The sequence below is a fragment of the Chanos chanos genome, chromosome 3 (assembly GCF_902362185.1).
Source record: "Chanos chanos chromosome 3, fChaCha1.1, whole genome shotgun sequence".
In the NCBI taxonomy this organism is placed as follows: Eukaryota; Metazoa; Chordata; class Actinopteri; order Gonorynchiformes; family Chanidae; genus Chanos; species Chanos chanos.
In genome coordinates this window covers 30,514,464-30,527,357 of record NC_044497.1, presented here as the reverse complement: position 1 = coordinate 30,527,357, position 12,894 = coordinate 30,514,464, and the positions used below count along the sequence as shown (strand labels likewise).

The 12,894-nt window shown below is 43.4% G+C and overlaps 1 protein-coding gene across 2 annotated transcripts in view; it reads right to left on the bottom strand.

The window, feature by feature from the left end:
- Window positions 1–909: 909 nt before the first annotated feature.
- The window catches only part of spen (spen family transcriptional repressor), a 30,507-nt gene continuing 18,522 nt past the window's right edge, over window positions 910–12,894 (bottom strand). For both annotated transcript variants that reach the window (XM_030767225.1, XM_030767226.1), the window contains exons 11-15: window positions 4,831–12,676; window positions 4,168–4,512; window positions 3,796–3,990; window positions 3,242–3,400; window positions 910–2,858 (exon numbers count right to left, since the gene is read on the bottom strand). In XM_030767225.1, the coding sequence (XP_030623085.1) occupies window positions 2,727–2,858; window positions 3,242–3,400; window positions 3,796–3,990; window positions 4,168–4,512; window positions 4,831–12,676 (8,677 nt within the window). In that variant the 3' untranslated portion in view covers window positions 910–2,726. The remainder of the gene's footprint in view (window positions 2,859–3,241; window positions 3,401–3,795; window positions 3,991–4,167; window positions 4,513–4,830; window positions 12,677–12,894) is intronic.

The window sequence follows — 12,894 nt, the reverse complement described above, 5'->3', positions numbered from 1 at the left end:
TCAAGGAGAGCCTTCTCTTAAGTACTAAGCACCACTGCTTTTTCATCTTTCATGATAGACCACATGTTTATATTAAATTATTATACAACTAATGAGTCTGTAAGGGGGAAGAAGCACACAAGGTTAATCACTTCTTATTAGACTGAGACATGTTTACTGTTCAAATCTTAAATATTCAGAATGTCAGTACTATGCAAAATGAAATGGAGATAACAAAATGCATTCTCAGAAGGTGAGTGCAGTTTCAAGATTTGCTATTTGCCATATGTAAATACACACACACAAAAACAAATGTGATTGTTCCAAATTAGCTGTTATGTATTAAAACTATCGTGATATACAATTTCAGAGGTAGTCAAGCAGTCCTGTCAGTTCACCTTATTGAAAAGAAGTAATGAGGAAATGTGAGAAAGTGATGTGCGAAAGAGATGAAGGACCCACGAACAAAGCTTTCAATGGGGCCCTGAGACTACAGGTCCATTAGTGGTTTAATCACTTGAGATTTGTCTAACATAAGGACTGCTGTGGATTGAATTCCAAGTGTAAGCAGTGTTTTTGTAAATGGGTGAGAAGGCAAAAGGACCCTCTTCTTTTGCCAATGTGAAAACCTCAACTTACAGCATGCCCCTCATGTCTCATTTCAGCTCTCCATTACAGTCACACATTTATCAACAGCGACGACTACATTTCACCCAAGATTGTACTGCTTGTCGAAGAAGAAATTCCAAAACATGTAAATACCATAAATAAAAATAGAGAATGACAATTTCATGATCTGCTGAATTGTTAACCAACAAAATTTATTTTACATTTTAAAATGTCCTCATAGAGGAACAGCAAAATACACTCAAAATGATGAAATCAGACAAATCAAAAGACAAAGTTTAAGATCAGTTGTTTTTTCGTTTGCTGCTTGTTTTTTTTTTTTTTCATTTTGGTAATTTTTTTTTTATTTGTGTATCAAAATTATAAGTGCCTTCAATGTAACCATGACAATTATCAGCTTGCAGTTGTAATATTTATACCACAAAACTGAGACACATGGTTTACTTTCTGCATCGGTTTACACCTGGTTCTGTCTTCTTCAGACTGCTTTGTTTTGTCAAACAAAACAAAATAAGGACCCTGAAATAAAAGTCAATCAGAGGGAGAAAAAAAAAAACAGACATGGACAAAGAGGGAATAAATGACTATTTACATTTTGGCTCAGGGAGACACCAGTGGACAAAAAGGGAGTGTGAAACAGAATCTTCACACTCTTTTTTTTTCATTCTTGCACATTTCTTTAACATTTAAGTACTTATGACCCCTTGCATGGCACAGCTCTCATAAGAATAAATATTCCAGGTTAACTCGACACTCGGTATGTACAAATAACCAAAGAGAAGCAGGAACTGGGGCGACAGAGACAGAGTGATAAATAACACCTCTTAGACATAATCAACAAAGTATCCCCAAATCAACATCCATCATCCTTACGGCACTCTGAAATGAAAAAAAAAATCAATTACAACAGACACAGAGGGAAGGGATAGAAGAAAATATAAAAACAAGGCCAATTGGAAATTCCAACTCATTACGATCATGTGACAATTACAAAGTCAAGTATGAAAATAAAATTTGACCAATGAATTTCGTTTTGTTTTTTTTTTCCTTTGAAAATACAGTTTGGCACAGAATTAAGTCTGATGACAAAAGTGAGAGAATATTACACAAGGTTTATTCCTGACAATAAAAATGTTCATGGCTGATGAGACATTGTCTTCTCGTCAAGCTGTCCACATGGTCTCCTGGCTGCTTTGAAAGTCTTTAAATATTCATGATATTTACAGATCTGCTGTCGTCCATTTCACTTTAAGTCTTGAGGAAAAGGAAATCAACAAAAAAGTACATACAATCCCCAATTGAGGCATCAAGTGTAAACTGTTCAGCACTAAATACCCCATAGTTATGATCCTTGAAGAAGGATCATAGAGGCTATCAAGAGCTGAGTCTAAAAATGACACAAAGTCAACAGGTCACTGGTGATTCAACAGTAGTTGCAGTATCAACAAATTGATTGGTCTTACATCATTTTTACACACTTCTCAGAGAAATCCCAGTCTGCCATATCACCAGCTTATGTTTCTCTTCAGTCTTCACTCTGCGTAGCTGGTGATGGAGTATGTAATTGCAATAAGTATAATTTTCAACATTTTCAAATCTGTACAAAGTCCAAGTTTCTGATTCTCTTTTTTTTAATTTCCTTAACATAGTGCAATGACTGATCAGATCCATCTTCTTAAGAAAATTTAAAAAATAACAAAATCACAATCATTATTTCAATGGGAAAAAACCTCTCAGTCCCTCCCATTTCTTGTCCCTAAATATTGGCTTGTATGTGATATTAAAAAATGCAAATCTTTGAAACTTCTGGCAATGATTTACATAAAATAAATGATCAGAGAATTGATCATTGAAAATCTAGTTCCATCCATCACCATGCCCTCTCCACAGAGACACAGAGAAATGGAATTAGAAGTGGAGCGATGATTTAAGGAACTGGTGGGGAGAAAAAAGAAAGAACTAAAAAAAAGAGAATGAGTACATGGCCCAAAGGAGACTGCACCCATTCAAAAGCGAGGCATTTCCCAGTTTAAAAAAAAAAAAAGGCAAAAGAGAGAGACAAGACAGATCCCATGGGCTGGTGTTGGTATCCAGTGGGCTTCCAAAGACGAGCTCTTGTCTTATACAGATGCAATGACAATCATGAGATGGGGGGAGATGCTGGAGATGCTGTTGAGAAGATCCGGAGCAAGGTGAGACAAGTGGCCTTCAGAGAACTCACAGGGAGGGAAAATCTGCACAACATAGGCCGGCTGATGGGAAAAGGAGAACACAACATTTTCATATATCATTAAGCCCTGCGCTGCACAGAATGACATCTCAGCATAACATCTGATGAGATATTAACCTTCTAAATCTAAGTTGGAGTATATTCAGAAACATGGAGTAAACTTTAAGATGTGCATTGTATTAACTATACAAATACATGTTGTCAGTCATGCTAATTTTTAACAAAGGCAAAGTGCTTTTGCAAAAGCAATGTTCACTTTGAGTTGTGGAAAAAAGCCTTTCTAAAATGATCTTCACTGTCTATAAATACTAACATTTTGGAAGGATTCCAAGGTTAACTGTTAATGTTCTTAGTGAAGATCTTTTCTTTCTCTGTGATTCAGAATTGCTGAATATGCAGAATCACCTGATTTGAGCCAGGGTTGGGAACATTAATAATGCCCGCAGCTTGTTTGGCCTGTAGGTAGGTTATAAACCCACTTTTGAGGGCATGAGTCTGGTTCAGGACGTCCTCCTGATCTCGACCACAGGGTAATGCCAGGAGGAGACAGTAGTCACTCTCCATCTTGAAGAAGAACAAAGAAAAAAACCCATGCAAACACAATTAGACATACTGTATATAGGAATTGTTTATCGCATAGATCCCTTATAGTTGCAAAGAAAAGAAAATCCAACGACACAGTTATCTTCATCAACTACAATCTAAAACATGAATTTGATGAAACTTATTACAATGAAAAAAAAACTCTTTCACAAAGCTACTCCCTTTCCTCTCCGTGGTCCTTTCCCTCTCCCTCACCCCTTCAACTCAGTGCATATACACCCTATCGAATATGCATGAAAAAGTGTGAATACATCAACCCAACTCTTACGTAATGTCTTTTGATCAGCTGTGTCATTGAGAACCATAAAAGGAGAAAAACTGTGAACTTTATACTTGTGAAAGAACAAGTCTCTTACAGTCATCCTCCGTGCCACACCCTCGAGCTGCGACGCCTCCAGTCGCATTCTCTGTGCAATACGGAGGAGAGGACCTCCGTCTGGTGGTGGTAGTGAGCGTTGCGCAAGAACATTGTTACCAGAGACGAAATGTAGCTGGACAGCAGCAGTATCATTCTTCAAAGCAAGGTGTCCTTGCCATACAATTGGATACCTCTGTTCAAAGAGGGAATAAAAGGCTATGTAAACACTCAAACTCGCTCTCTCTCTCTGTCTCTAAAAAAAAAGATGGATTTCTACATACATCTCCCAGGCATTTCTACCTGCATACAACAACAAATAAGCAGATCTTTATCTAGGGTACTGGTGCATTCCCAGCATCTCTCCACTCACCGTTAACAGCTGCATCATGTCAACAGACCGGTGTCCTGTGTGTTCAAGTTTTATATCTGATCGCATCTGGGAGGAACCTGAGGAAGGTGCCACTTGGCTAGCTATAAGACTTTGTGGCCCCTTATGTGCAGAGTGTACCAATTCAGACTTATGAGTGATGGTCATGGAAGATGCATAGGAGGGTGAGGCAGACTCTCCCTGAACCCGAGGCATATGTGACAAGTCAATGGAACTTGGATGACGAAGGTGTGAGGCCTCAGGTTTTGGTTCAACCCCTCCAACTGACCCAGCAGAGGACAGAGGGCCAACTTTCGATCTCTGACCATGATCCACGTCCGGTGGGACCTGGTCAAAATAAGGACAAATGAAAAAGACTATTACAATGTCTGACCGCCACAAAACTAACACTTTCAATAGAAATGTACAGATCAGAAGAGCAGGTCTTCAGTTAAGCTAGAACAGGTCTACATAATAAACAGAATAAAAAGAAATTCTTTCAAATGTACAATCTACCAGACATCTCAGAGAAGCTCAAGCCCAAATGTACAATACGAATTCTGGTGATAATAACAGTAACAAAAAGAACAAAAAGGAGACCTGAAGTATGTAAACAGTACATGAACCCAATGCAACATTATTTAAGGTCACTGCACATTTTCATACCTGAGAAGGATTATTTGCAATCCCATGGGAGGTCATCATTGGGTGACCAGAGAACTGGGGGTGGAATCCACGTAAATCTCTGTAGTATTCAGGGATGGAGCCAGAACTGCCAGGGTGCATCAGCTGCATTCCTTGAGGTGACACCATTACAGAGACAGGAGGATGTCCTATGATTCTGCTGTCTGTATGAGGCGAAGATGGCAATTTTGGAGCATCTTTTACAGGCTGTGGGACACTCTTTCCAACTGGGGGAGCTTTAGACGAAGCAGAAGAGATGTGTGTGGAGGACATGGCAGTAGAGGTCTCAGGGGTACGTGCTTGGCGTGCTTCCACAACACCTGGGTGCTCCCCTAACTGATGGTGCATCAGAATACGGACGTCTCTTGGGGCCATACTGTATTGATCCAATCGCAGTCCCCCTATTCCTCTAAAGTCAGACTGTATCACCATAACATCTGGCTGAAGCTGAGGAGCAGATGGCCTACGCAATCCCTTATGAAAATGTCTCACATCATCTTCACCAGCCCCACTTGCAGAGCCAGCTACAGAAGCCCCTGGATGTGACTGTAGCACCAGGTCTCTAACTGCAACTGGCTGAGGTGTTGTAGAACGTGGCTGAGGCCCAGATCGAGGGGAAGCAAGAGCTTCAGGTCGGATCCCGTAATTCACTGGAGGAGTGTTCATTCTAACATCTCCTTGGGAGAGATGACCCATTGGGACTGAAGTATTCACACTATGAGGGGTCATTATAACAGACTGCTCTGGATGATGTACACTAGACACATACTGAGACATGGGTACACTTGAGCCCAAAACCACAGACGAGGAAGGTGGGCACACTTTAGAAAAAGGTGAGGTTGAGTGATTTGGCCGTGGAGAGTGTGGCTCTTGTTTGGGATGTGGGATTGATCTATCATTTGGGGTATTTGGGCTCGATATATGGTTCCCAGTCAAAGAGGGGTGATGTGGACTTAAAACAGGACTCATACTGGAAGCCTGAGGTGGTTTACCTGCATCAGCTTTCATAGGCAATGACTCTGGTCCAACTGTTTTCTTTGTAAGAGGCTGCTGAATGATAGCTTGATTATATTTCAAAACCTGAGGACTGCTAATAGATTGCTGGAACATCTTCACAGGACCACCACTAAGGTATGACGATTCACATTTGTCAGAACCAGGACTTTCTTGCTTGATGGTAGAAATAACAGGTTGCGTATTATAAGGTGGGGCAGTTAACACAACTCCAGCATGACCAAACCCTGTTGGTGTCTGACTTCCCTTTGGAGTAGATGGTTGGGATGGAGTAAGTGGCTCTTGCTTTATTTGAGATTTAGATACAGATTGCTGAAACTCGATATCAACTGCACTAGCTGGTGGAATCTGGCTAATTTTGGCACTGATCCGCTGTGGTCCTTCTGTCTTCTGTCCTGAGTAACTGAGGACCACCACACCCTCTGAGGTGTTAACTCTTAAACCGGGACTGGAGCCAGTGTTGTACAGTGCTGTACTTTCTAAAACAGGTCGTCCCTCATCGGGCATAGATAAACCATGGTATCGGCTATTTTCATTCATGTTTGGACGATACTTTTGTTTAGGCAGCGGCATGCCAGCACTGCGGCTGCTAAGAGAAATGCGCGGAGTCTCTTCAAGATCAAAGGGTATGGGAATCTTACTAATAACTGAGGTAGCATTGGAAGAATTGACTGGATTTCCCACAAATATTTGCTGAGCTTCACTGGACTGAGAGGAGGGTGCTTGAGGGGGAATAGGCTGGGATGTAAGTGGGGTTATAGATGAGGACTTGTCCTCTAAAAGCGGAGGCTTCCCACACATTTTTTCTGATGAATTCTCATTTTCAGACATCCGTGGATCAGCTAATGTGGTTGTGAGCAGCATGCTTGGAACACTATTGCTGTTTGAGGCAGACACATACTTAGGTTCCATAAGTATCTTCCGTAGGGTGCTTGAACTTGGGTCAATATCCGATGCTTTTGTGTCAGGGGGCATGGGTGGGTTTCCCGAAGGCCCACCTATACCAGCAACTACTGGTGTAGAAACTGCCACAGGCATTTGAGAAGCAGAAAGCACTCCTGCCTCCTCAGTCCTGTTGCGCCAGTCTGGTGGGGAGACAGGTATCTTGCCAGGACGTGTGTGTGGGGCATTCAGACGTGTTGCAGATGGTGTGAGGAGTGATACTACAGGTTCAGAGGATGGCTGCTGTGGTTTGGGAAGAGGTGGGCTATTCGGTCCTGAATGGGAAGCAGATTCTTGGGGTTCAGGTTGCTCAACAGCAGGCTGTTCTGCCTCCTTTGGAGTGTCCAGAATCACTGTTGAAGCCACATCATGTTTGCATGCAGCAGCAACAGTGACAACAGCTGCTGCTTCTGATGACGTTGCTGCCTTTGGGTTAGTACTTTCAATATCTTCTGGTATTGACTCTGGTAATTTAACTGTGCTCGATTCAGTTTCAAGCACTGACTCTTCAGCAATATCACCCCTTCGACTAGCACTAGTCTTACGACTTCTGTATTTCTTTGGAGTTCTTGGTCTTACTCTGCCACCTTTTTTAGCAGTCTCTGGTGGCGAAGTTTCAACAACGGCGGTATCAGTGGAGCTTGGTTCAGACGACTTTGAATCAGGCATCAGACTAATATCTGAATCAGAGTCCATGATATTCCTAATTGCCAGATGTGTCTCTGGTTCCATAGCTTCACTAGCTTGGGGCAAAACTACTAGTGGTTCTGGAGTGGGGGGTAATGCAGTATATGTAGTGGGAGCTGTGAACCCATCTGCATCAGCAGAGATATCCTCAGCAGTGATGGAGTCAATTGCAGCAGCAAGCTCAGTTTCACTAGCAGGATTAGCTGGTTTTTCTTCCTCAGTTTCATCCTCAGGTTCTGTTACAACAGGTGATAATAAAGTAGGTGGGTTGTCAGCATGGGGTTCTTTATAAGGTGGAAGAGACTGTTCAACTGCAAGCTTGGAAATATTTTCAACTGCTCTCTCTAGCTCTATTTGACGTGCAAGCAAGGCTGCCGCTGGATCAGCAGGAGGCTCAGGGTCTGAAGCATCCTCTTTCTCATTTGGGCTAAGTTCAGTTGCTTCTTTAAGGTAACCTGGACTATTTAACTCCTCTTTGACTGATACTGCTGGTTTAATCTTCTTCATAGAACCCTCAAAGCTCTCTTGTTCCTCTTCCCCACAATGCACAACACTTTTCACTGCATCTACACTCAGATTGATGACAAGGTTCTTTAGGCTGACTGACTTATCCTCAGGCATTGATTTGGTGTTGCGAGTCATCCTGGATGCTTTCATTTTCCCACTCTTTTCCAATGCTAGAAGTTTGTCTATAGTATCCGCATCAGATTTATCCTCTGTTTTCTCCTCAGAAGATTTCTTTTCAGCATGCTCAACACTCTCTTTTTCTTTTTCTCTTTTAGCTGATGTTATTGGTTGCTTTGCATCCTCCTCTGATAAATTTGCAACTTGCTCAAAAGACTCATCTTTTACTTTACTTTGTGGCTCTAGGGCAACAGTAACATCAACTGACGCTTTCTGCTGGAGAACGGTTGCTGAGGTCTCTGACTGCTTGTCTGTCTTGCCTCCTCTCCTGCTCTGTCCAGACCCAGGGGGTGAAGACTGGATTTTCTGCGTGCGTGGAGATCGCCATCCCTCAGCAGCTTTGTTGGTTTCACCACTGCTTCCAGAGTCTTTACTATCATTATCCTCTCCCTCTGATACCTTTGGCAGATCTCCCTTCGAAGGAGAAACATCTTCTCCTCTCTTGCGTGCTTTAGGAGGACGACCCCTCCTTGCGGTGGTTGGAGCAGCTACTACATCCTGAGTTGAATCTTTGTCAGCACCACGCTTCCGCATAGAGCGTGGGGATTCAGCCACTTCTTTCCCCTGTTGTTGAGGAGTCTCACCTTCTGGAGGAGTAGCGTAGACAGAACGAACATTCCTTCGCCGGGTTCTCCCGTGGAGCAAGCTTGACTCAAGCATCTGCTCCGTCTCTGGCGCATGAACTGGGGACTTGGCAGTGCTCCTGGAATCAAGGGGGACCTTGGATGCATCTCCTCTGGGCGACGATGCCCTTTTCAGCTTCTCTTTGTCAATGCGCTCACTCTTTCGAGTAGCCGGTTTCTCATTGAGAGCTGTTTGAGGTGGCTGTGGGGAAGAAACTGGTTTGTTGGAAATACTGGTGGAAATATTAGTTCTTGTCTTTTTATTCTTTGGCTGTTTGCGTGTTGGCTGTGTAGGTTCAACCTCAGGTTCTGACAGAGGTAACTGGACCTCAGTAGATTCTGATATATTGTTAGGAGAACCACTCCCCTGGGATTCTGAACTCTCAGGAGGGCCTTCCACCTTTGCCATGTTTTGAATTTCCTTTGGCTGGGGAGACATCGTGGAGGGATACTCAGTAGGTTCAGGTTCTGGCTCAAAATTACTTAGAGATGCACCAGGAGTGGGTGGTTTGACATCAAGGTCATGTTCTACAATCTGTGCATTAACTGGTATTCCTTTGGGCTCACATGACCCCTGTTTTAGTTCTGCATGAAGTTCACTCTCCACTACTGTAGGATTAGGGGACTTAATGTTTACTGGAACTGGTTTAGTCTCTTCCAATACACCAACGGGAGAGGGAGAGATAAGAGAGGTAATCTCCATCTTTTCATCTTTCACTGGTGAAACAGGTACATCTGTTGACACAGCCAGTGCAGCTGGCTTCTCCTGCTGTGGAGACACTTCTTCTTTAGGCAGAGGGTGTGATGGTGATATTGATGGAGCTGGAACAGGGCTTACAGGTTTAATTTCATGGTCAAGCACTTTGGGAGACTGCCTCTGCTCCTCAACTTGTATCTTCTCTCCCTCTATCCATTCAGCCACACTGGTCTTTTCAGGTGCTCGTGGCCGCTGGTCCTTGTCCTTTTGCTGTTGAAGCTCTAAAAAGCGGCTATGAAAAAGCACAATGGGCTCTTGTGAGAGATCTGAAGATCCTGCCCCAGCATTTTCCTCAGAGGTGCTTGCTCTTCCTGCATCTTTGCCCAGTCCAACGTCAAGGTCAAAGTCTTTACGTTCAAGATGTCGAAGACGTCTTGAGTCTTGTTCAAAGATAGAGCTGTGAAGAAATCTAGAGGCAAACAGCTCTTGTCGTTCTTGCTCCTCTGGTTTTGGTACCTCTTTTTTGTCATCTAGCTTCCCTTCAGAGTCAGTACGAGTTTTCTTTTTCTTCATATACCAAGAGGGAATGGGTCTTGGAGTAGGCTCAACCTTCTCTTTGTCTGAGCTATTTCGAAAGCTTGTGAATCGAGAATCATGTCCCAAGAAAGACCAATTATCCTCCCTGGATGAGGAAAGTGACTTGGCTCGCTCAAGCAATGCTTTGGTGTCAGGTGTTATGGTCTTATCCAATGCAAATTCATAGAACTTATTCTTTTCAAGGGATCCTGAGAGCTTGAGGTCCAACAACCTCTCTTCTCGCTCTCGCTGGAAATAGGAGAGAGGGGCGTTGGTCTTGGGTGAGTGGTGTTTATTCTCAGTGTCATCATCAGAGTCTGACTGTACCTCACCAGGCTCAAGCTCACGAACAAGACGCTTGCGAATTCCTTCACGTTTAACAATGCTACTAGGGAAGCTCATGTCCATTTTAAGTGTATCCTGTCTCATTCTAGTTTCCCATCGGAGCTCATCTTCAGCAACAATGGATGTAGCTTTGATTTTAGGAACTTCAGTTTGAGGAGAGAGCACCCGACCACCTGAATTATCAAGATTATATCTAAATACATCCAAATGAGAGCTGACTTTGTCCTCTGCTTTTGGTGACTCTTTTGGCAATTTAACAGTCATTAAATGGGGTGAGTCACCAACTGCCTCCTCCTCATTTGAGGAGAGAGGCTGTGACACTGGCAAAGACGTGAAAGGCCTATCAGAATCTTCATTTAGTTGTTTGGAACTCCGGTAATTGCGCTCTCTCTTGGAAGAAAAATCAATGTCAAAAGCATCCAGCTTTTTTCTTTTACTAGGTGGAGAATCGTCGGTGACATCCTGAGGTGGTTTGTCTACTTCATGTACAAGACTACGGTGCTCCAATTCATCTGCATCTGTGTTTGGAGGGCTTAGAGGTTTATCTGACTTCTCATACTCTTGAAGCTGCTGTCGTCTACGGTTTTGCTCCATTTGCTTTCTACAGCTTTGGGTGTGGTCAATGTCCACAGTCTGTTGCTCTTCCTTTTCCGATCCATCTTTGTCCAGCATTATAGAATGTCCATCAGAGTCTTTTGGATGCCGCTGCTGCTCTTGCTCTCTAAAGAGCTCTGAGTCAAAGCTACCATCATCAGAGACTGTAAGGCTAGGTTGGGTCAGACTCTTAGCTCCCAAAACCCCCATCTGATCAGGATTGTCCAAGGGATCTGTTGCTTCTTCTGTTGGTTCACCAAGTCGAGACTGAAGGTCTACACTAAGCCCAATCTCCATCCCCATAGATACAACCTCAGAATCCTGTCCATCTCTTGTGCTGCAAACAGTGATCAGTCTCTCTTGTTTGGCCTTTCGGTGTTCTTTCTTGTGAATCTCCTTGCGAAGCAATCTCTTGTCATCTTCCATATCTTTAAGAAATGTACCATCAATAATCCTCTTCAGACCTAGTCTCCCATCCTCTTCCTCAAGGCTGACCTTTTTTAAGCGCTCAGTTTTTCCAGCCATTTCTTCAAAACGTCTCTTTCGTGCAGCTAAGCGGTCCACATCCAAAGGGGAATTGGTACTGTCAAATCCTGGATCTGGTTTTAAATATTTTTTACCTTTGACTTTGCCTTCCTTATCCACAACCTCAATCTGACTTGCTAACCCTTTTTCTTTGAGAATTTTACCATGTTTAAGTACCTCGCTTTTCTGAAATTCATTACGGACAGGTAAGATCTTCTGGTCAGTCAAAGGAGGGGGTGGTGGAGGTGGAGACCTGACACCATCACTCCCAACCTTTAATCTTGGTTTTTCAATAAGGGGATGATCTGTGAGTTTTCCTTCTTTTTCTTTGACTCGTGTTAGCTGGACCACACAAGGTGGCAAATCCAGACGGCCTTTCTCAGAGGTGTCTTTTTCTTTACTCAGCAACTTACTGCCTTTACCTCGCTGACCTGCATCTGGGCTAGCATCTCTGTCAGGCTCAGGGTCGGTCTCAGATGAAGGAATACTAGGCGATGCCAATTTAAACTTCCTCAGTTTGTGCTTCTCGTTCCTTTCCTTGTCCCCTTTTTCCTTTCGCACCCCACGTCTCTCCTTCTCAGTGACATTTCCACGTTCAGATTCAAAGAGTGGTCTTTCCTTATCATTCTTGTAACGATCCAGTCGAATTTTGTCAGGTTTCTCATAGCGGGGTGGTGAAAGTGAGCTGCAGCTGCCACTACGTTCAGAGGAACGACTGTAAATATGATGCTCAGAGTCACTGGGTATACGCTCAGAAAGAGAAGGTGAAGCAGCAGGGCTGGCAGGGCGGCGAGGATGAGTGGGGCTCTGGCTGTGTTCAATTGTCCGACGACCATGATCACGTTCACGGTCCGTTTCGAATCTATCCCTTTCCCGTTCCCGTTCACGTTCCCGCTGTAAGTAACTGTACTTGCGGATGTCCTGTTCGTAAGGGTCTCTGTAATCCCTGTATTCACGCGGATCATCATAGTATCGTGGTTCATAGTAATCCCCTTGATAAGGATCCCATTCGGTGTAGAACTCCCGGCCCCTAGCAGAGTACTTGCGACGTGGATCTTCTGTGTAGCTGCCAGGTGTTCTCACATTTTCATAGTATGCCCTCTCAGCAGAAAACTCATGATAGGGCGGCCTGCGCTCATCTCTGCAGGGGAGGGAGATTAGAGAGGGGATATCAGACCAACTGTGAAATTAATACTGGGCAGAGCAAATACTTTCACTACGTAAACAGAATGACATCATAGAGATAGCCATGGCGTGGTTTCTCTTCTATGTCAATTTCCAAGCTTCTATTCATCCATTATGTGAATCTTCTACTACTAGGTCAAACTGTGTTATGAATATTGAGTTGTATATCTCCAT